General features: G+C 56.7%; 2 protein-coding genes across 2 annotated transcripts in view; one reads left to right on the top strand and one right to left on the bottom strand.

Annotated features, from left to right (window-relative positions):
• The window catches only part of ADIPOR2 (adiponectin receptor 2), a 49,774-nt gene extending 44,133 nt beyond the window's left edge, over positions 1-5,641 (top strand). Inside the window, exons 7-8 of the mRNA XM_082635118.1 lie at positions 2,206-2,399; positions 5,038-5,641. Coding sequence (XP_082491244.1) covers positions 2,206-2,399; positions 5,038-5,166 — 323 coding nt within the window. The 3' untranslated portion in view covers positions 5,167-5,641. The remainder of the gene's footprint in view (positions 1-2,205; positions 2,400-5,037) is intronic.
• Positions 5,642-12,616: 6,975 nt separating this feature from the next.
• Positions 12,617-21,904, bottom strand: part of CACNA2D4 (calcium voltage-gated channel auxiliary subunit alpha2delta 4) — a gene marked incomplete at its 5' end in the record, with an annotated part of 90,962 nt that continues 81,674 nt past the window's right edge. The window contains 10 exons of the mRNA XM_082635343.1: positions 12,617-13,217; positions 13,918-14,115; positions 14,283-14,418; positions 15,754-15,871; positions 16,658-16,678; positions 17,027-17,082; positions 17,345-17,397; positions 17,811-17,886; positions 18,289-18,359; positions 21,829-21,891. Coding sequence (XP_082491469.1) covers positions 13,113-13,217; positions 13,918-14,115; positions 14,283-14,418; positions 15,754-15,871; positions 16,658-16,678; positions 17,027-17,082; positions 17,345-17,397; positions 17,811-17,886; positions 18,289-18,359; positions 21,829-21,891 — 897 coding nt within the window. The 3' untranslated portion in view covers positions 12,617-13,112. The remainder of the gene's footprint in view (positions 13,218-13,917; positions 14,116-14,282; positions 14,419-15,753; positions 15,872-16,657; positions 16,679-17,026; positions 17,083-17,344; positions 17,398-17,810; positions 17,887-18,288; positions 18,360-21,828; positions 21,892-21,904) is intronic.

Consider the following 21,904-nt stretch of genomic DNA (forward strand, 5'->3'; position numbering starts at 1 on the left):
TAGAAGGAATACTTTTCCTTTCAACCTTTTTGTTTTAAACCATTTTGTATCAGAGTCCAAGCCACCGTTTATCTGCAGTTACCTAGAAGGTTAGAAGTTAGAATTAACTTCACGTTAATGAGCACTGTTGTAACTCTGCCCTCTTCCCTTTTGAGGATTTCTTTGAGCACATGAGCAGTGGTCAGGGTTGGCTCCAGTGTTACTGAACCAGACCTGGGTCTGCTTGCCGTGCCAGTCTGCTGACACCAGCTTGTGGTGGAGGACAGTGCGGCATTTATATTGTAAGGCGCCAGACGAGGAGTCCGGGGCAACTAGTGCTCAGAAAACTTGAACTCCCTGATGGTTTGGGGGGAACAGTTTTTATAGGCAAAATTTGGGGGAGGTCTGCATGGTGTGTGACCTTCCTCTGATTGATTGATGGGGGGTTAACGGGGTGGTGTTCCAGAAACCTCAATCGTTGGCCTTCTGGTTCCAGCCAGTCTGGGGTCCCCGTGCTTGTGCTCAGCCTGAAGTCACCATCCTCCACCGGGTGGGCCCCAGTTCCTATAGAAGAGCTCTGAGACATGCATCAGGTTGGGTCCCTTGAGGAGGAACCGGCCGGTGCCCCTTTCCTGCACTGCTGTTCTTGACTGCTCCGCCTTTGCTCCTGCATTCCCTCACTCCTCTAATTAGTAACTGTTGGAATCTGCCCTTTGGAACTCAGGAAAGGTCTAAGAGGCTGAAACCTTTATCCTGCAAATAAGAAATGGGGGACACAGAAGGGCTTTTGTGCCTGGGAGGGCCCCACCAGGTCCTCCTGGGTTTCAGTCCCCCCCTTTCCTGTGATATGCCTCAGTCTTGGAGGGAACAGGTATTGGACAAGAAAACAACGTTTTGAATAGAGAGGCTGATCGTGAACTCGCAGAGAACTCGGTTTCCCCAGTGGTGCTCAGCTGTGGTGTTCAGCCTGGAGCACGAGAGATGGGGACGCTCTGGCTGAGTGGCGCTGCACGGCCTGCAGTCTGTGCACATCACAGGGACCACGTTCCTGAGCCTTTGGCTTTGGGCATGATGGGCACGACCACGGGCAGCCTCCGCTTAGCACATGGAGGAGAAGCGCAGTGAAGAGGCAGGAGCACGATGTTTTCGGGGAGTGGGGTGGGCTAGGAAACAGTGAGACAGCACTGCCCCTGCTCCGCCCTCGGGGACGCCTGTGTCATCTACAAGTGTGCACTTGGCGTTGGTGCCCATCGGTGGGCGCTTGCTTGTAACATCCAAAGCAAGTAATAGACACCTTGTTTTTGAGAAAGCTTATTACCAGATGGTGGTTTGTTTGACAAAGGTCATTCTTACCTGTGTGTCAGAACGTGGGAGCAGCTCCTGGCTGCTGAGGGACGTCCCTGTGGTGCTTTGTTGACCCACACCCTTCACAGTGGTTTTAGATCTGCGTTACCTTTAAACTTTTTTTGATCATGACATTTTCTGTTACAACCCTAAACGTGTCTTATTATATATATATATATATATATATAAAGTATAAAACTTGGACAAAATGGCACTTAACCCTCCACTTGACACAGTCTGATTTTTTTTGATATTTTTTATTTTAGTCTAGTTCATTAAAAAAAAAATGCTCATCCAGACTCAGTTTGTCTCATAACCTAGGTCATATCCAGAAGTTTGAAAAACACTGCTGTAGAGGGTTTTGAAGGCAGTCAGCTGTCGTGGAGCCTTGCTGGTAGACTGTGTCTGACTGGTGCTCTGGGGCCCTCTCCATTCCTCATCCCCACCTCCGTCCTTTCCACCCTGCTCTCACCCCAGGAATGTCTGGTGCCTCAAAGGGAAGATGAAATATGTAAAACTGCTCTGTACTCTAATCTGTGTCTTTAAAGAAGCAGCATTTAGGGGTGCTTTGAGCAAACCCCTAGAGCTGTCTGTTTCTAAAACACTCAGCAAGGTAATTCGAAACCCCTTGAAGACTGCTGACTTGTTAAGCTAAGCCTTTCTCAGCAGGAGGCTCTTTGCATTTGTAAATAGATCTCCTTTTTAGAACTTAGATGTGCTGTCTTGCATGTCAGAATCACAGAGTTTGAAGAACCTTCTTTTTCCTTTTGACCAAAAAGCTGATGTTGTTGCATCCTGCTGTGAAATATTCAGTTTACAGAATCACTGGTACCGTGCCAAAGTTCTTCTTCCTCATTTTCACTGTGTTCTTACGATTCCCAGGAGTGTTCTTGGGCCTTGGCCTGAGTGGCGTCATTCCCACCTTGCATTATGTCATCTCGGAGGGCTTCCTGAAGGCCGCCACCATAGGGCAGATTGGCTGGTTGATGCTGATGGCCAGCCTGTATATCACGGGAGCAGCCCTGTACGCTGCCCGCATCCCCGAGCGCTTCTTTCCCGGCAAGTGTGACATCTGGGTGAGTATGGTCAGGGGTGGTCAGTGTCTATCCGTCCATCTGTTAGTGGGTTATTGGCACACGGGGAAGTGGAATAATTGAGGAAGTTTCAGACTCAGAATCCAGATATGTGTATCCTAGCCCTCAGTCTCCCTCATGATTTGTGTCTCTCTGGACAGTAAGTACAGTACTGACTAGTGTTTATTGGTAACTGACATGTGGTGGTGCCTGGCGCAGAGCTGAGGGAGCACTTCACAGGGACGGCCTCGTTAGATACACTGGCCCCATAAAGTGTCACAGCTGTTATCACTGCCTTCACTTGACAGCTCGGGAAATGCGGCTTCGGGAGATTAGGTAACTCCTTATCCAGCACCCCTGCCTATTAGGTGGCGGGAGTGGAATTTCCGTCTGTGCTCCTGTGCCCTACCCTGTGTGGCAGGTCTTCTAGTCCTTCTTCGTCTGCTTTCCTCGTGTATGAGATGAGGGTGACAGACCAGGTTTTTACTGGGCTCCTTTTTGATACCAAAATTCAGTGATTTGTAATGAGGGACTGATCCACGTGTTTGGCTGGAAGGGGAGGTAGGATAACTGGATGTGGTTGATGGTAAGAAAGGAGGAGAGAGGGGCAGGAAATACACGGGACCAACAGACAGACACTCTGTAGCTGAGGGTGGCCTGCGGCGTGTCAGCAGTGCGGCGCTGTGGGACGCGGAGGCTGACCGTCCAGGACCCTGCTCCTCGTCCAGCTACGGATGGTCACACACTGAGCTGCTCCGCTGTCTCTTCCAAGATCAGCTATTCATGTACAAGAAAATGCTAATTTAGGGCATCTTTGGAACTCAGATAATCAAATTTATCTTTCTGAGATTGCCTCATCATGGTTTTGACACTGATATGGAGAAATTTTCACACCCCTTCCCGCCTTTTTGGAAAATGAATCCCCTTTGGTTTCCTAGGAAGTATCTCTTGGGAAGTGACTTATGGATCCCTCTAGTTTACACTTCTAAAATCAATGTCCTTCCCTTGATAATGAGTTTTGCCATTTTTCATGTTGAGACTCTGATGAGAGAATAGTGTAAGTTTTGAAGTGGTACCTGGTGCACTGAGCAGTAATCCCCTTTGATGTGAACTAGCACTCAACAGTGCAGGTTCAGTCAGAGCCATCGCAGGCTTGTAGACCAGCTTCTGACTTGAGAAGGAAGTAAAAGGCCCTGCTTTCCCACTCCTTTTTCAAATAAATAAATAAATTTATTTATTTTATTTATTTATTTTTGGCTGCGTTGGGTCTTTGTTGCTGCACGCAGGCTTTCTCTAGTTGCGGCGAGCGGGGGCTACTCTTCGTTGCGGTGCACAGGCTTCTCATTGCAGTGGCTTGTTGCGGAGCACGGGCTCTAGGCACGCAGGCTTCAGTAGTTGTGGCGCATGGGCTTAGTTGCTCCGTGGCATGTGGGATCTTCCCGGACCAGGGCTCGAACCCGTGTCCCCTGCATTGGCGGGTAGATTCTTAACCACTGTGCCACCAGGGAAGTCCCTTTCTTGTCTTTTTTAAAAAATAGATTTATTTATTTTATTTATTTATTTTTGGCTGCCGTGTGCAGGCTCTGTCTAGTTGCAGCAAGTGGGGAGGCTGCTCTGCATTGCGATGCTTGGGCTTCTCATTGCGGTGACTTACCTTGTTGCAGAGCACAGGCTCTAGGCATGCAGGCTTCAGTAGTTGTGGCGCGTGGGCTTAGTTGCTCCGCAGCATGTGGGATCTTCCCGGACCAGGGCTCGAACCCGTGTCCCCTGCATTGGCGGGTAGATTCTTAACCACTGCGCCACCAGGGAAGTCCCTTTCCTAGTCTTTTTTTAAAAATAAATTTATTTATTTTATTTATTTATTTTTGGCTGCGTTGGGTCTTCGTTGCGGTGTGCGGGCTTTGTCTACTTGCAGCTAGTGGGGAGGCTGCTCTGCGTTGTGCTGCGCGGGCTTCTCATTGCGGTGACTTACCTTGTTGTGGAGCACAGGCTCCAGGCGCGCGGGCTTCAGTAGTTGTGGCGCGTGGGCTTAGTTGCTCCGCAGCATGTGGGATCTTCCTGGACTAGGACTCAAACCCGTGTCCCCTGCACTGGCAGGTGGATTCTTAACCACTGCGCCAGCAGGGAAGTCCCCCTTTACTAGTCTTTTGATGTCGTATCTTCATGTAATTCTGTGTCTTAGAGCTGAAGGAAACTCTAGCCACCAGGTATTTTGACTCTCTACCCCACCCTGGAAGTCCCTTTGTTTCCCAGGAGAGCAGCATTTAAATGATGTTCTAGTCCATGACAGCAGTGAGGGAAGCACCCCTGTGTCTGACCATCGCCTGCCGCTCGGCATCACGGGGTCCTCAGGGCTTTGTGGCCTGTTGGCAGCACCTGCCCCGAGTCCGCCAGGTCCCCAGTGTCAGGCATGCATGTGTTCATGTCTCGAGCTTAGGGCCGCAGCTTGATTTCTGTGGGGACAGCTGGCCTTCAACTCAGCAGAATGTGATATGCCTTCTGGATGCTCCGAGGTCTGTGGATGCCTGGAATCTGAGCTGTGGCGTCCACTCCCGCCCCCTGCTCAGCGTAAATGATCTTCAGGACCTTCTGCCAACGGTTAACGATGTGTCTCTCTCCCCCACACCCCGCCCCGCTCCAGTTTCACTCCCATCAGCTCTTCCACATCTTCGTGGTGGCTGGCGCTTTCGTTCACTTCCACGGTGTCTCGAACCTCCAGGAGTTCCGCTTCATGATCGGCGGAGGCTGCAGTGAAGAAGATGCACTGTGATACCTGCCGGTGGCCAGGGACTGTGACCCTTAACCAGGGCCTGCGGTGCCTGCAGGCCTCCCTCACTGGCCGGTGACGCCAGTACCGGAGGAGCCCCAAACCCTGGTGGCCTCGTGGGCTTTGTGACGCCCCGGGGCTCCAGGTGGTCCGCGACTGGGAAAACAAAAATAAATCCCACCTCAGAGGTGGAGAAGAGGAGAGACGACCCGAACCCTGCCTTGTTCTGGGTCTGAGTGAGGGCCCTGCGAGAGCTGGGCAAACTGGCTTCTGAGCCGTGTCTCGCTTCTTTGTAGATGGCGGGACAGTTTAGCTGGAGGCTCATTCTTCTCCGTGCTCTCTCCTGAAAACAGTAACGCAAACCAGTTTCGGTGAACATTTATATCCTATAAGGGGTGGGGTGTGCTTTTGGGAGAACAAAGAAATTAATGTAAATAAGATTTCTAACTTACTGTTTAAATAAAAATTTATATAAATGTTTAAAGCATAGGGGTAGGGGAGGGAGGGACGATTTTTGTATAGAATGAAACATGCAAGTACCACACACTGTTTCAATTTTGCACAAGCGACTGCAGGATGATCGGGTGACAGCCCCAGAATGTATAATGCCTTGTGCACCAGGGTGCCTTCTGAAGGCTGGCATACCTTGGGCCCTGGTGGGGCAGAGCCTACGGCCCAGCCCGGCAGCCGCATGGCCGCTCTCGTACCCGAGAGCCCTCGGGCGCCCCGAGGTGGACGGGAGCAGCGTGCGTTTTCTCAGTGGAAACTGCGCGTGAAAGGCTAATGGGATGTGTTAGATCAAGGCTCTAGTGACTGTGTCGTTAGAGCCACCTACTTGGGAAAATCACTTAGGCTGGCAGGGGGGTGGAGGGGGGCACTGTTGGCACAGGGCCCATCGCAGTGCTTCCTGGCGTCCTCTTCAACTTGGTGGCGACGTGGCTGGCTGCCAGGGGTGGGGCGGGGGTGAGAGTGTTCCGTGTCTTTGCTGTGGAGCTCTGGACCACCCCGTACATTTTCCTCCATGAAAATCACCGCCCTAACTACCCTTCCTCCCCCCGGGAATAAAAATCGACCTTTCCTGGCATCATAGTTCCTGGCAAGGAGCCAGCCACAGAGGGATTCCAGGTGCCCCTGACCCATCTACGTGGGTGAGAGCGTTTACCTGTGGTGCTGTCCTGGTGACCCTGGGTGGCAAGTGCATCACCTCTCCACGAACAGGAAAGCCAGCGGCATGCCCCTAAAGCAGAGCCCACTGCCCCGCCAGTGCCTGAGTGGCCAGCACCCCAGGACCCCACTTTTCAGGGCTAGTGTGGTGGCAAGTCTTACAAGGAAACGCTATGTTATTGCCGTGGGGTCTGGCCAGATCCTGGAAGCTGTTAAGTCTTTGAAGAGCTGCTCGAAGTGAAAAAGGTTGCTCATGTCCCAGAGGCGCCGTTAGGGTGTCAGAGGGCGGTAGGGGAGGGTCTGATTCACGGAATCCTGACCTGGGCTCATGGGAGGACCATCAGAATAACCCTTGAGTCCAGTTACTTACTCTCAGCCAAGATTTCAGGTGATTAAATTACATCCTCGGGGTGGCGGAGACTAGAAGTGAACATCGAGGCCCTGAGCATGGGGGCCGGCAGCCTCCAGGGGGTGTTTGGGAATATGGGAAGGGTCTCCTATGTATTCAGTGTGGGGCTTTTCCTTGGTTATGCTTCTCCTTTCTCGCCCCTTCCAATCTCCAGCAAAAGCTGGGAGCCAGGAAGAAAGAATCCATTGAAGAACTTGTGAAGAACTTAAGAGCGTTTTGATTCTGAGTGAGGGCACTGCCCTGGGTGCTGGGTGGGCTCAGCGAAAGACTCAGTGGGTGAGCTGGTGCTGTGCCAGCAGCAGGATGAGCGGTGTCACTCCCATGGGGAAGCCCAGCCCAGCAGGACAGGCCCACCTGGGAGGAAGCACACTTTGCTTCGTGAAGCAGCAGCACATATCAGAAGCCACACTTGCTCTTCGGTCACGCACCTCGGGGTGCAGGGCGTGTCTGCACAGCCCTGTGACGGCACCAACAGAAGCGTCAGTCCAGGGCCCGGCCGCCCCACACTCCAAAGGAGGAGTGGAATCTGGCTCAACGTAGCACAAACCCTTAGGAAAATGGAGCTAACACCACTCAAGACGTCCTCCAGTAGCAGCCCCCGCTCTGGGGAGCGTGGCGGCATGTACGCCCGTCCACGGGTGTGTCTGCAGCTCCTACCCCGCCGTTCGCGCATGTCTCAGCTCGCTGAGAACTCTCACAGGTTGGCGCCTGGATGCCTTACTCTCAGCAGGCAGAGGCTTGCTTGCTCTGTGCAGATTTTAATTTTCTTTTTGGTCCTAGGCTGGTTAGGACCGCTAACAGCTCCATCCTTTCACCATTAAATAGTGGCCTTTTCAGTATTTTCCCCCTTACCGTTTATAAGTTGCTGAAGCCACAAAGCACATTTTTGGGGCTCGTAGAGGGTTGGGATTCCAGAAAGGCATTTACGTGATGGTTCCATTCACCATGGGGTTTCCCTACTTGCTGTATTGCTCACCTTCTAATAAAAAGAACAAATGGAATATGAACTTCGTCGTCGTTTTTACTGCCTCAGCTTTCCTGTGCGTAGCTTTCGGTGCTCCTTACTTGAAGCCTTAACTTAGTCACTGAAGCTTAAAGTTTCGGAAATGTCCCAGTCTGAGTGCTGAAGACCATTCTGAAACAGCTCTACGTGGACTAACTTTTCAACAAGTTAAGATCTTGTGGAATTATTAATAGAATTCTTTGGCCACTAGGGGCATTTTCTATACTGAATAGGGTATCTGAGGACATTTAGGGTGTGTGTGTACTCAGTTGGGCTACCAGTTGTTTGACAGTTATATTCTGTACTGTCACTTCCACATAAAATGTTGAGAGTTTGCGAAAGTTGAAAATTCTCGCAATTTTAGATAGCCTTGTAATTTGTGTATTTTGCATTTCCATTTAACTTTCTTAATGTGTTATAAGGCAGGCAGGATAGTAATGAGTTAATAAAGATGGTGCCGTTTAAAAAACAAAGTGCTTACGCCCAACTCAGATTTTCCCAGCCTTCATGCTTTCATCATAACTGGGGGTACCAGGTGTAGAATGGAGGGGAGAGCTAGCTCTAAGGGGCAGTTCTTAATTTATTGTTAAAGTTACAAAAATACTACCTAAGGAGTGCCTCATGCAGGGGGATCTGTTAAAGGCCTCAATGCCTCATCTAACTGTAAGCAGCACCCGCCGAACACGTGTTATTGCACTCGTTTTATAGGTGAGGCGGCTACAAGGGGTAGGTCTGACGTCCATGCCAGCATTCTTCACACGAAGAAGAACACCCAGATTAAAGGGTCTCATGGATATTCACCCGAAGGTTGGGCATTTGTTAGCCCTTCCATGTGATTTGAGAAAAGAGAGGAAATCCCAACCCTTTTGCCTTAGGTAAATTTAGTTTTTTCGGAATTTCCAGTATTTGGATGAATTCTAAGTGTAGAAATAACTTGAGGGTTTTTGCGTAGGTCACCTGGCAATGGGAACTGGTGGCGTCCTGTTCTTGGTGACAGTCCTCGAGGCCTACAGACACCCCCTGGTTTTCCCTAGTCCTTTGCTGAGCTGGAAGGCTTTCTCAGCGATGTCCGTGGCGTTGGAAAGGAAGTGGATAGGGGTGTGTTTGAATCTGGGCTGACTGTTGCTAGGGCTCTGCGGCCTGGAGACGGCTCCAGGTGCCATTGCTTCCGAATCACCCCAGGAATAATCCCTGGTCTCCAGAGGGGTCTGCTCAGCACGGAGCACTGACCCCAGTCCCTGTGTCCTGCCGGAGGGATTTTCCCACCTTCAGCTGCCTGCCTTGGGGCAAACAAGTCCAGTCCAGCTCTGCCTTCCGCAGTGATGGCAGATGTCCAGCCACGCGGGAGGGAAGGCCTCTCACTGCTGCCCTGGCCTGGGGACAGCGCCTGGGCCTGCTGGGACCCGGCCCCGCTTTCTCACCTGTGAGCCCAGCTCCCCGAGGTCAGCATCCCTCAGATGAGCTGCAGGGATTGGCTAGCGTCTTTGCCAACCTCTTGCTCTCATTCCTCCTCCTCCTTTGACTTCGAGAGGTGTCTGCTCCCTTGCCCTCCCAAACCGAACCTCCATGTGGCGTTGTGAAGTGGTGGTTGGAGCCTTTTACCTGATAGCAGCACTTCCATTAAAATGCACACGTTACTAGGCCGGCTTAGGAGTTCGTATATCCCTGCCCTGAGGAGGGCGCTGGCAGCACCTTGCGGTCTCAGGTCTCCCAAGAGGTGACGGTGTTCATAGGAAAACGGATTCCAGGACTCTGTCCCCAGAATCTTGTCATCGATTAAATGGCTTTGGTTTTAACTTTGTTCCTCTGAAATCAAGGTGATGGCTCTTTAGCTTGAGCCAGGCTGCCCCCTGCTGTCCTTTGGGGGTGGTTAGAACCATAGTGTATCAAACGGTTTTTGCTTCCGTTGGTTCTGAAAGGGAGTTCAGGCCTTACAGTCCACTCCTGGCCATGCGGAGACGGGGGTGAAGCAGACGAGGCCAGGAGTTGCCCCAGCACTTCCTAAGTTTGGTTTTCATTTCTTTAATTTTTACAGTAAAATTAATTATGTATGTATGTATGTATGTATGTATATTCATTCATTCATTCATTCATTCATTCATTCATTCATTTATTTTGCTGTACGTGGGCCTCTCACTGTTGTGGCCTCTACCGTTGCAGAGCACAGGCTCCGGACGCGCAGGCTCAGCGGCCATGGCTCACGGGCCCAGCCGCTCCGTGGCATGTGGGATCCTCCCAGACTGGGGCACGAACCCGTGTCCCCTGCATCGGCAGGTGGACTCTCAACCACTGCGCCACCAGGGAAGCCCAATTATTTATTTTTTTAAGTTTATTTATTTTTGGCTGGATTGGGTCTTCACTGCTGCACACGGGCTTTCTCTAATTGTGGCGAGTGGGGGCTACTCTTCTTTGTGGTGTGCGGGCTTCTCACTGCAGTGGCTTCTCGTTTCAGAGCACAGGCTCTAGGTGCGTGGGCTTTGGTAGTTGGGGCTCGCGGGCTCTAGAGCTCAGGCTCAGTAGTTGTGGCGCATGGGCTTATTTGCTCCGCGGCATGTGGGATCTTCTCAGACCAGGGCTCTAACCCATGTCCTCTGCATTGGCAGGGGGATTCTTAACCATGTGCCACCAGAGAAGTCCCTCATTTTTTAAATTTTTGGCTGCATTGGGTCTTCGTTGTGGCGCGCAGGCTTTCTCTAGTTGTGGCGAGCCGGGGCTACTCTTCGTTGCGGTGCGCGGCTTCTCATTGTGGTGGCTTCTTTTATTGTGGAGCACGGGCTGTAGCCACGCAGGCTTCAGTAGTTGTGGCACACGGGCTCAGTAGTTGCAGCGCGAGGGCTCTAGGGCATGCCTAAGCTTGGATTTTAAATTATGTGGCCAGGACTTCCCTGGTGTTCCAATGGGTAAGACTGTGTTCCCAATGTAGGGGGCCTTGGTTCGGTCCCTGGTCGGGGAACTAGATCCTGCATGCATGCTGCAGCTAAGAGTTCGCATGCCGCAGCTAAGAAGTCTGCATGCCACCACTAAAGATCCCGTGTGCTGCAATTAAGACCCGGCGCAGCCTAAATAAATAAATAAATATTTAAAAAAAGTATGTGGCCAAGATAGTTGATAAATTTGCCTGAAAAGGCTCTCCCTGGTTGGGCGGGGAACGGGACGCTGTCCTGGAGAGAGGCTGGCAGTCGGGGTCTGGGCTCGTACTCTTGCTGCAGAAGGGCACAGGGTAGCCAAGGGCCCCAGCAGGGAGGGGCTGCTGCCACGAGGTGTCTGTGACACCGAGTGGGGAGCTGGGCTGCAGCAGCCGAGGGGGCGGGAGACGGGCCCCCCGCTGCCTCCTCGCCCACCTGCACCAGGTGGGCACCTGTGACTTCGCCTGTTTTTTTTTTTTTTTTGCGGTACGCGGGCCTCTCACTGTTGTGGCCTCTCCTGTTGTGGAGCACAGGCTCCGGACGCGCAGGCTCAGCCATGGCTCACGGGCCTAGCCACTCCGTGACATGTGAGATCCTCCCGGACTGGGGCACGAACCTGTGTCCCCTGCATCAGCAGGCAGACGCTCAACCACTGCGCCACCAGGGAAGCCCTCGCCTGTTGTTCTTGACATCCAAATGGTCATCTCTCCAGGCCCTCCACCACGAAACAAGATGCTCTGATAGATGAGAGTAGGTGACATGTAACTAGCGCCGACTGCAGGCCACGCAATTTCAGGCTCAGTATATGAACCTCACGTTCACGCCTCACAATGCTTTACCGATAACTTGGAGCCAGGTTTCAACTCTGAGCCTGGGTTTCCTGGTCTAGGAGCGAACAGGACCTACGGCAGAGGGTGGTCGTGCGGGTTGGACGAGTTGGTGCCTGTTACTCCCACGGTGCTTTCAGCTCTCCAAGCACTGTTCCGCCTCGCAAGCTGGCTGCTGAGCGAGCTCGCCTTGGCCCTCATCTTCTCTGAGGCTCGAGTTCAGCTGTCACTGGGCCACTGGTGCCCACCTGACAGGTAGATATGGGGAACGTGACAGCAGTGAGAGTAACGTGTCCTCACGTGGCAGGTGCTTCACGAACGTCATCATGTGTTTGAAGGCGTTGGTGAGGCTGTTTGCCGGTGGGAAGCTTGCACGTGCGAGTGTGGGGGGCTGGGAGGGGGTCCCCAGAGGCCCGGTGCGCATGGTCCTTGCTCGTTATGGGGCTGGGCTGGACCTCCTCCTGCGAGGCTGGTTAAACTCAGAGATCGGAGGCCACCCCAGAGTTTCTGCACTGTTCCGCCTTTAGTGTTGCTCCCACAGTGGGGACTGTGGTCCCTGGGGAGCCGGGTCTACGGGGGCGGAAGCCCCGGCACCGAGACCCTGAGGGAGGGGTACCCAGATGCGTCTCCCTTCCCACTGGAGTCCGCTTTGCAAATTGCAGTGTTCCCCCGAGTTCCAACCCCAGGGACAGAGTCAGGTCGTCTCTCTTGTAGATCAGTGGCCAGAAAAAGACCAGCCTGGGACCTGGACCTCCTGGGGGCCTGGAGCTCTCAGGAGCCCCCTGACCACGCCACCGCGAAGACCCTCTTGTTCCTGGGACCCCTCTGCCTGGCTGCAGCTGTTCGTGCCACCTCCCCTGACCTCGCGTCCTCTTCCGAGGCGGCAGCTGTATAGCTCATCCTACTGGCCTTTTCTTGGAAAGATGCAAACACTAAGTTAGGGCTTTGCAAGATCTTTTTAGAAAAAAAATTTAATAGCAACAGTTTGTGGACATCATGCGTGGCCATGTTCACGTAAAGGACCCTGCCTTTTCTCTGTCTCTGTCTCCTGTCTCTGTGTCTCTGTCTCTTGTCTCTCTCTCGCGCACACACACACGCCATTTTTTTGAGCTGCAACTGGGAGGCCGAGCTGATCCCCCAGCAGGCATCTCACCCTAGGGAAGCTGTGTTTCCCGTGGGGCCCGTTCCTGCCCTCCTCCCCCTTCTGCCGTTGGCCTCATTCCTCTCCTCTTTCTCAGTACATCTAAGTCCTTGGATTCTACTGAAGACCAACCAGATTCATTAGGAAGAGCTGCCCCTTTCTTTGGCTGGGTCTGGACTTCTGGGGAATAGACGGAACAAAACTCTTTTGTCTTGGTCCAAATTGAGTTCACGCTGGACTCCAAAGAGAAGGTAGGAGGACAGGGAGGCTGCCCATTGAGACACAGGGTGGACGGTACCAGGCACCCGGAAGGTCTCTGGGAGTGATTTCTGGTTCCGTCCAGCAATCTCAGGAGGGTGGACTATCAGCCCAGGACTGAGCTGAGCATGGACCTGGGTGAGAACCCAACTGTAGAGCGCTGGACCCCACTTCCGCTGCTGACTCTTGACAATGTCTCTGGAAGGGTCACCTTGTCAGGACCGGCCGGCCGGAGCAGGGGTCACCGCAGCAGCTCGCGCAGCAGCACCCAGGCACCCAGCGGCGGCAGCAACAGGGGGAGCGAGGCTGAGGTGCCCGAGGTGCCGCCACAGTCCTGGGCATCCTCCTGTGAACCCAGAGCGTTCACCGTGGGGCGACCGCCCCGGGCAGAGGGGGCCGGGGGTCTGGAGAGGGATCGCTGGGCCCAACGAATAGGGGCCCAGGGGCTGGGGAGGGAGGGGGGTTCCAGCAAGCGGAGGGAACACCGCCCCCTTTCTTAGACCCCTGCCTTCTAGGGGAAGGCAGAGGCTGCTCACTCAGCCCCAGAGCTGGACTCGAGCCTTCTCGCTGGCCCCAGCCTTGGAGGGGCTGTGGGCTCATCCTCTTAGAAGGACTTCAGAGAAGCCCTGGACTCTGGGAGCATCTTGGGTGTGGAGGCAGCCATGTCCAGCAAGGACGGCCCCATGTACACGTGGTGGGTGCACAGGGCCGGTCACCAGTGGTACTACGTGCCTAACGGTTTCCTCCTACTTGCTTGGACCACGTGGAGCTGAGTGCAGTGAGGGCCGTGTGGAGAGGCTGTGTCACACCGCACTGAGGGCCCTGACCCTGGGAGATGCGGCTCTCCTTGTAAAGCACCCCTGAGTCCCTCCCATTGACTTAGTATCTGAATGACATGGGGCCCAGCGTGAATGCACATGTATGGGTGATTCCAGTCATCCACGGAGGTGCCCTCACAGCTGCATCCACGTGTCCAGACGCTCTCACATCTGAAGGGCACAAGCTCAGGGCTGAGGGTTTGGGGATGGAGCCCCCCCAGCCCCTACCTCTGGATGGAAGGCGTGGCAGGCATCCGGTCGCCGGCGGAGCTTCCGGGAGCGCATCTTGTCACACTTGACTGTGGCGTTATGTGCAGAATTCCCTGTTAAGGTGAACACACCTGCCGACGGAGCTGATTCTGGAGACTCTGGGGACCGAGCTCTGGAAGAACTGACCTCTGGTGGGACCAGCTGCCTTGGAAGCAGCTTCCAGGGTCAGGAGCAGCACCGGGGCCCCAGGGAGGGGGAGAACATGTAGCGATGCTCTTGGGGGAGGGGGCAGTGTTGGTGGCAGAAGGGAGGCTGGCCCCTGTCTCTCAGAATCTGAGCCCCTCGGTGTCATGTCCTACCCGCCACCCCTCCCTCGCCCGTACATGCGGGAGGGTCGGGAGGATATATTTGACTTCCGTAGCCTCCTGCAGGACTGGCGGGAAGATGCTGCAGTCACAGGCGGGGTCTGTCACCAGGAGGAGAAGGTTGCTGGAGGGAATCTCCTGCATCACGAATGTCCTGCAGCAGAGAGGTTGGCTTGTGGAGGTTCCTGCGGCAGCTGGACCCTGGGCTTGTAGGGGAGGCTCTTTTGGAGGCGGGTGTGAGGACTCGGGGCCAGGTCAGCCCGGGGGGGCAGCCCGGGAACCGTCCCAGCAACCGATGGGCTGCCTGGCTTATCTTCCCCACGAGCCTTTGCAGCTGTTCTGCTCCTTTCCTAGCAGATCGGAAGTGAGGAAGCCCGAACATCGGCGGGGGAGGGGACAGGAGCTGCTGTTGACACACATGGGGACAGCAAGTCAGGACGGTCCCAAGCAAACAGGGCTGCGTGGCTGCCCCTGCTCCGGGCGGGGATGCAGTGCCCGCGCTCGGCCGTGAGGTGGTCCCACAGTCCCACACGCCGCCTGGAGGGGAGGGAGAGCAGGTGCAAGCCAGTCGTGGTCCCTCGCTTGGCCAGTGCGTTGGCAACAGCCACTGCCCGGCGTCTGCTATGGGGTGGACCTCCTACATGCACGTGTGCACACACACACACGTGTACACACACAGGCACACGTATATATTTAACCTTCACCATGCCGTATGAGGTTGGTATTATCCCTGTTTTGCAGGTGGGAAAACTGAAGCCAGAAGAGGGTTAAGTAATGCGCCCGAGGTCACACAGCTCCTCTTAAATCAAGTCCGTCTACTCTGAGGACTTCGCTTTACCCACACTGTTCATGTATCCGCACTGCCAGCCTCTGAGATAAGTGTACAAATAACAGTATTCCCGAGAACCCGGCTGCGGTGAGAGTAGGATCCCTCCCTGCAGCACACGCCCGCATGAGACGGGCCTGACTCTGCTGCCAAAGTCTGAGGCACCACACTAGAAGGTAGTTTGCTTGAGGCCTGGGTCTCAGGGACATCCCGGGAAGCCCCGGGGGAGTGGCACGCTGGCCGGTGGACAGCCTAGGGGAGACCATAGCCTCGGGGTCAGGACACAACCTCCTGGGGGTGGGGCGGCCTGGGGTCCAGGTGAGAGTCAGCGGGACAGAACTTTCAGCCAGGCCTCCCTTCCTCCCTGGGTCAGGGCCTGGCAGAGCTGGGGGACCAGCCACTTCCCCTCGGGAGTGGGACCCAGGGACGGAAGTGCCGGGTGCCCCAGCCACTCCCAGGAGCATCCTGGGGCCTCTCAGTCCTCTGTGCGGACGGACGTCTAAGGGAGAGCTGACGCCCCTTCCTCGAGCCTGCCCTGGCCTCAGGCCACCTCTCCCGTCCCCGGCCAGCCCCGCACTTGGCACCCTGGGTGCGCGGCCTGTGGTCCCTTGGCTGAGCCTCGCCCGCGGGGATCTCTCCCCCGGCCCGCTCAGCCCCGCTCACTTCTGGCAGCCCCCGCACTCCACGACGCCGTTGGCTCCCCGGATGGCCGTCTGGTGCACGAACACAGGGTAGGTGGTGTCGCAGGGCTGCAGCACGTCCTGCTTCTTGTGCTTGTGGGCTGCGGGGACACGGAAAGGGTGTGGACTTGGGCGCCTCGGCCACAGCTGTGGGGATGGGCTTTGACGCCCCGGGCAGTGCGGTCACCGCGCCAGGAGTGAGATGCCCGTCCACTGGCAGGTGGCTCCCGGTCAGGACTTGGGGCCGGGGGAGGGGAGTGGCCGCGTGTGGGTGACGCGCTTGGGGACCCTGGGGATACCCGTCTCTCTCCTCACCATCGGCAGTGATGTCCAGGGGCTGAGAGGAGGGCAGGGGCTCGGGGGGGGCTGGGAGACGGCAGCCCTTCGTCCTTTCCCCACACCCTCCCTGTGGGGGGCCCAGCGGGCGCCCTGCACGGGCAGCTCCTGGACAAGCCCTGGGTCAGCCCCCCGCCCGCTGCCCCCGTGGCTACTTGGAGAGCCAGGCGGGGGCCCCGTGCCCAGCTTCCCGGGCTCCTCAGTGGGGCCTGTGTGGTCACTCGAGTCGGCTCAGAAAGGACTTAGCTAACACAGGGCAAAGGCCTGGCAGCCTCCCCGGAGGGCCCACGTCCACCCCTCAGGGAGCAGACCCCACTCGCCCGCTGGGGGCCACGGCCTCGGGACCACGCAGATTTCCTCCTGGCGCTGTAAGCGCTCTCAGCCCAGGAGAGGGCTGGGGGGCTCCGCTTCCCTGGGGCAGGGCTACACCCACACCCCGAAGGAGCAGGGCTGCAAGTTGGGAGGGGCCTTGGGAGTCAGGGGTCCAGATGGAGGGAGCTTCCTGGGGCAGCTCCCAGCCCCGCACCCAGCGCCTCGGCTGCCCTACTTACAGTGATGGAAGACGGCCTTGGCTGCCCAGGACCCGTGCCCAGGACCCGTGCACGGCATGCCGTGGTGATGGTGTCACACAGGTGGTGACGTCACATGGTGTGGGCGTGATGTCACACGGGATGGATGACATCACATGGGATGGATGATGTCACACGAGATGGGTGATGTTGCATGGGGTGAATGACGTCACATGGGATGGATGATGTCACGTGGATCAGTGGTGCCCCGAGATGGTATGACGTCACACAGGGGTGAGGGAAGGTGATGAGAGAAGCCGACAGGATGGATGTGAGCGGTGGACTCTCCGGAGCCCCCTGCCCCTCCCCCTGAGGTGACGGTTTCCAGCTGGAGGCTGGAACGACACTCACCCTCGGCCCCGCTGTCCCCACGCCAGGAGCCCCAGGCGCTCCACTCCAGCAGGAGCCTGTCAGGCACAAGTGAATCTCGGAGACCTGCTTGCCCTCTCCAGTGGTCCCCCAAGCTGTCTGCCCCTCGCCCCCAGGACACCCTTGTCCCTGCTGGAGGCTCCTGGTGGCGGCGGCATGTAGGAGGGGCGTCCCATACAGGCCTGGCCGGTTCCCCTGGGGACCTCACCCTCCTTTGGGGTCGTGGGGACCTCGGCAGCTCCCCTCAAAGGCCTCCTTCATAAACCACCCCTGCACGAAGCCCCCCAGCCCCTCACTCACAGCAAGAGCTCGTTCAGCAGCCACCTGGTAGCAGTCAGGAGGGCAGAGATAGGCTGGGAGGAGAGGGAACACACTGTGAGCCCCAGGGCCCCTTGCCCTGCACCATCACAGACCATACCCGGGCTCCGCTCCGCCCCTTCCCGGCAGCGGAAGCAGCGGAGAGCTGCGTTTTCTGGGAAATTCCTACTGTGGGGCGGACGATGCCCGTCATCACACTGGGTGGCATCTCTGGGGTCCCTGATGATGTGTGGACGGCACTGGGGTGAAGGTGGGAACCAGGCAAGAAAGCGGCTGCAGCCTGTTCCTCTGACAGAGCAATCGCCGAGGCCCCCCAGATAAGACCCTGGTGTGGGGGAGCGGGCTGCGTGCAGGGGGCACTGGGAGAGGACTGAGAGTGGCCCTGGGGCCCTGGAGAGAAAGGGACAGGCTGGCATCTGGCGGGGGCGGCGTCTGGGGTGACACTCACGCTGACCAAGGGCTGGGAGGCGCTGTGGTGGTGGGTCGGAGGTTTGCACATGGCCTGGTAGTCGTGCATGGTCACTCTGAAACCAGAAGCAGGGCGTGGCAGTCCGGACCCCATCCCCCGCCCCGCCCCCACCCTGGGGGAGTTTGCAGCCAGGTTTTTGGTCACCCGGATCCGGGAGGGTGCGTGATCAGCAGGTCAGAAAAATGACATTTCTGTTCTTGGGCTGCTTTAAAGACAACGAACAGCAAATCTGGTTTTCCTGCTAAGGGTCACATGACCTCAGCCCCTCTCCCCCCTTCCCCGTCCTCCCCCCTACCCACCCCCATCAAGTTCCAAGCTTCAGAAAGGCTGCTTTTGGAGCCCTGTGGGGCTCACTGTGGGTTCTGAGGTCGGGCTCTGAAATCTGTCTGGTCCATTTAGCATCCGATCCCCCCTCCTCAGTGTGTATTGGAGGGGGTGTGGCGCCTGCCCTACTTACCGGCTGAACACTCCCATGCTGAGCAGCTGGGTCATGAGGGCACCGTCCACCTCCCCCAGGAATCGTCCCATCTGTGAGGGCGAGGGGGAGGGACACCAGGATGAGGACATGGCTCTGAGTGCCAGACTTTACCTGTGTTTGGGTTTCCCCTCCAGACGCCCTTGAATCGTGGTCCATCAGACTCCACTGCACCGGCCCCCTCTCCTGGGACGGCTCCAGCCACACCTCTCATTGCTTTTAAATTCTAAGTTGGTGTGAAATCAAACTAGTCGTTGCAATCAGATTTGTTTTTTAAAAGGTGCAGAATTCTTTGAACACTTCTGGGTGAATCGCGTGCAGGAAGGTGAAACTTGATGTGTCGTGTGTGTTTTATGCACGTGCATGTGCGTGCACGTGTGTCTGTGTTACCAAACAGGGAGATCCTGGTGGGCGGATCCCCAGAGGCCATGGTGATTGTTTGCGCATCTGCTGAAGGGCAGAGTGAGTGATCTGAGCCTCCTGATCCGGGTGGAACCGAGGCTCCTGGTGAGGCTGGTTCCCTCCCCACGAGCCTGTCCCTCCAGTCTGTCTTGACTCCAGGCTTAGTCACCGATATCCCCACTGTCCAGACCCCTGATTCTGGAAGGGGAGTTTCCTGAGAGTAAGACAAGCTCCTGGACACTGGAGAACGGTGTCCCCCGTTCAACGTGACCTCCAGGACAGGCTGCCCTGGCAGAGAGCACCTGCCTCTTCTTCAGGAGGGCAGCCCCCGCTGGCACCACGGAAGCAACAGGCCTCCCTCCCTGGGCTCCGGGATGGACCTGGCAGGACAGGGAGCATCACCTGGGCCTTCTGGCACGTGAGCCCAGGCGGTAAGGAGCATCCAGACCACCAGCAGCTGGCGCTGAGGCCCGGGCAGTGGTCCTCGGACCTCATTACACTCGGGGGGGTGGCGGGAGCTTGCAGTGCAGGTGGTCGCCCACTCCCAGTTTCTGATTCGCTCGGTCTGGGGTGGGGCCTGAGAACTTGCATTTCTATCAAGTCCCCAGAGGCTACTGGTCCCCTTACCGCACTCTGAGGCCCAGGGAGGAAAGGGGGGAGGGGCAAATGAGGGGGGAGGGGCCAGGTCACGGGCCCTTGAGGCTCTTGGGTGTGTCTGGGGAGGGGGTAGGAGTCTGTGGTGGGAGAGTCTGGACGGGTCACAGTCGCCCGGCCTCCTGGGCCTCACGGCTCTGTACCCTTCCCCTGCATGTAGGCTGGACCCAGCGACCTGCTTCTAGTGAACGAACATGGTCCAAGGGGCACTGTCCCTTCTGAGAGCCGCTCCCAGGGGACCGTGGCCTCACGCCGCTGGCACTCGCTGGCTCTCCTCAGCCTTGCGCTTTGGTGGGGCGAGCTGCCCCCCAGGAGGCCCCCGAGGCAGTGGGATCCGGCGCGGAGGCTGCCCTTCGCAGGTCAGGCCCCGCTGATGCCTCATGGAGACCCCGAGCCTGGGCCGCCCACCGAGCACACTGGTCTCCTCACCACAGAGGCTGGGAGATCGTGGGTCTTGGGGTGTGAGCCGTCCAGCTGGGGGTGATTCGTTACAGAGCAACAGGTAAGTGCTGCAGGGCTGTGGAGTGAAGGAGTTTTAAAAAAGCAGAAATGGCTGGATGGCTGGACAGTCAGCGCCCGGCTTCCAGCTCCGCGCTCTGCGGACCTGCAGGCCAAGCCTCACTCTAGACTCCAGTGTCTGTCGAGCGTCGTGACTCCTGACACAGGGCTGCCCGCACACACTGTGGTACCCCCTCGAGCCCTCTCGGAGCCTCACAGCCCAGGTCTGGGGTCAGAGGCGTCCAGAGGGAGGAGACCGCCGCCCCCAGAGCCCCGGCACCAGCCCTGGAGACTGACGCAGGCCAGGCGTTCTGGGTCCTAGTGACCTGGGTGGGGCAGGGGCTGGGCGGGAGGATGACCCCTGGCAGACCAGGTGCCACACCCGCCAGCCCAGCGAGGACGCCAGCCTCGCCCTACAAATTCTTGGTCCGACAAAGCCACTGCTCCGCAGCCAGCTCTCCGTCCCAGGAGGGCTCTTCTAGAACCTCCCCTTGTACCTCTAGGTTCAAAGTTTGGCTCTTCTGCAGCCGTGAGCTTTTGGGTTAATAACCTAAACTAGCAGAGCCTCAGTTTGTCCCTCAGGTATAAAATGAGCCTAATAATGTCACCAGAGATGATGGAGGGACATCCCACCCCTGATGGGGCCTGGTTGGTGGGGGGGGAAGGGGGCTGTGTGGAGGCCCCTGGAAGGTCCCAACCCTGAGATGAAAACTAGATTTCATTTACGTCCTCTGTTTTACAAAGGATGTGAGGCGCCTTTTAAAACTACACACGGGGTGATAAGATAATGCAATGGCTGAGAAAATAAGGGTAAATACGCTGAGTAGACACGTACTTAGAGAAATATAAGTCTGAGTAACTTTGCTGTCATAGGTCAGCTCGCTTCCCGCGGCTCTGCGGCACTCGGGCACCCAGACCTGAGAAATCACACAGCCCAGGCCCTTATTCCAAGAGGGGGAGATGGGCCCAGGCCACCCAACCACACGTCTGCTTAGTGGCAAAGCTCCCGCTTGACCACACACTGTGTCCCTTAGGCTGGAGGCCCCTTGATGCTTCTGGCTCATTTCAAGGCACCACTTTAGGTGAATGTGCTCCGCGTTGGTTCAGGTGTAATTTCTGGCTAAATAAACGACTTGGGGCTCAGCAAATACAAGGCTGTGTCTGCACCTCCTCCTCGGCCGTTCTGGGCACGTGGGGTCCTGGGTGCGCAGCCATGCCGTGTGATGGGGAGCGTCACCGTTCACTCCCCTTCGCAGCAAAGCCAGGTGGGAAGGTGAGGACAGAATTTCCCACGAGGGCGATCCAGACGGGAAGCGCGCACGAAGCGGGAAGGCCTGGCCCCGGCCCCGAGGACGCAGCAGGGTGGGTGCTGTGGCCTGTGTGTCCCCCAGATTCACGTGCTGAAACACACCCCCAGGGCAGAGCCCTCACAGTGGGGCTGGTGCCCTTAGAAAAGGGACCCCAGAGGCCTCCCTGTCCCTCGCACCAGGAGGGGACACAGTGAGAACCCTGCAACCTGGACGGGGCCTACCCCGGCCCCTGGCACCCTGGTCTCACACCTCCCGCCCCCAGAACTGTGGTCTGTAAGCCGCCCAGCCTGTGGGTTTCGTTACAGCCGCCTGAACGGACTGATGGGAGAGGGGAGAGGCAGAGGGGGGTAGGGGGTGGGCAGCAGGAGGGGGTGTAGGACTCTGGGGGAGGCCCCCCGGGCAAGGCTGCAGACAGAAAAGCCAGGGCCTCGTCACGTGGACGACTCCCTACCAAAAATCGTGGGAGAAGACCAGAGACGTAAGGTTTCCTCTGGGCGTCTGAGTTGAGAAGTCTGGAATTTGGGGTCTTGCGGCGCTGGCTGTGGTTCTAGGAAGAGCCTCCGCTTTCATCAGACCTTTTCCTCTAGTTGGCCCTGGGCCGGGATTGCTTCTGGGCTTTCTCTGACCATCGAGGCCGCGGGCCTCCCGAGTGCCTTACCTCCTGGGGCCTCTCTGAGATCAGGATGAATCCGTTGTTGTCGATGACGAAGCAGTCCAGGTCCTGGGAAGAAACC

Source organism: Mesoplodon mirus, assembly GCF_964341445.2.
Source record: "Mesoplodon mirus genome assembly, chromosome: 11".
NCBI lineage: Eukaryota > Metazoa > Chordata > Mammalia > Artiodactyla > Ziphiidae > Mesoplodon > Mesoplodon mirus.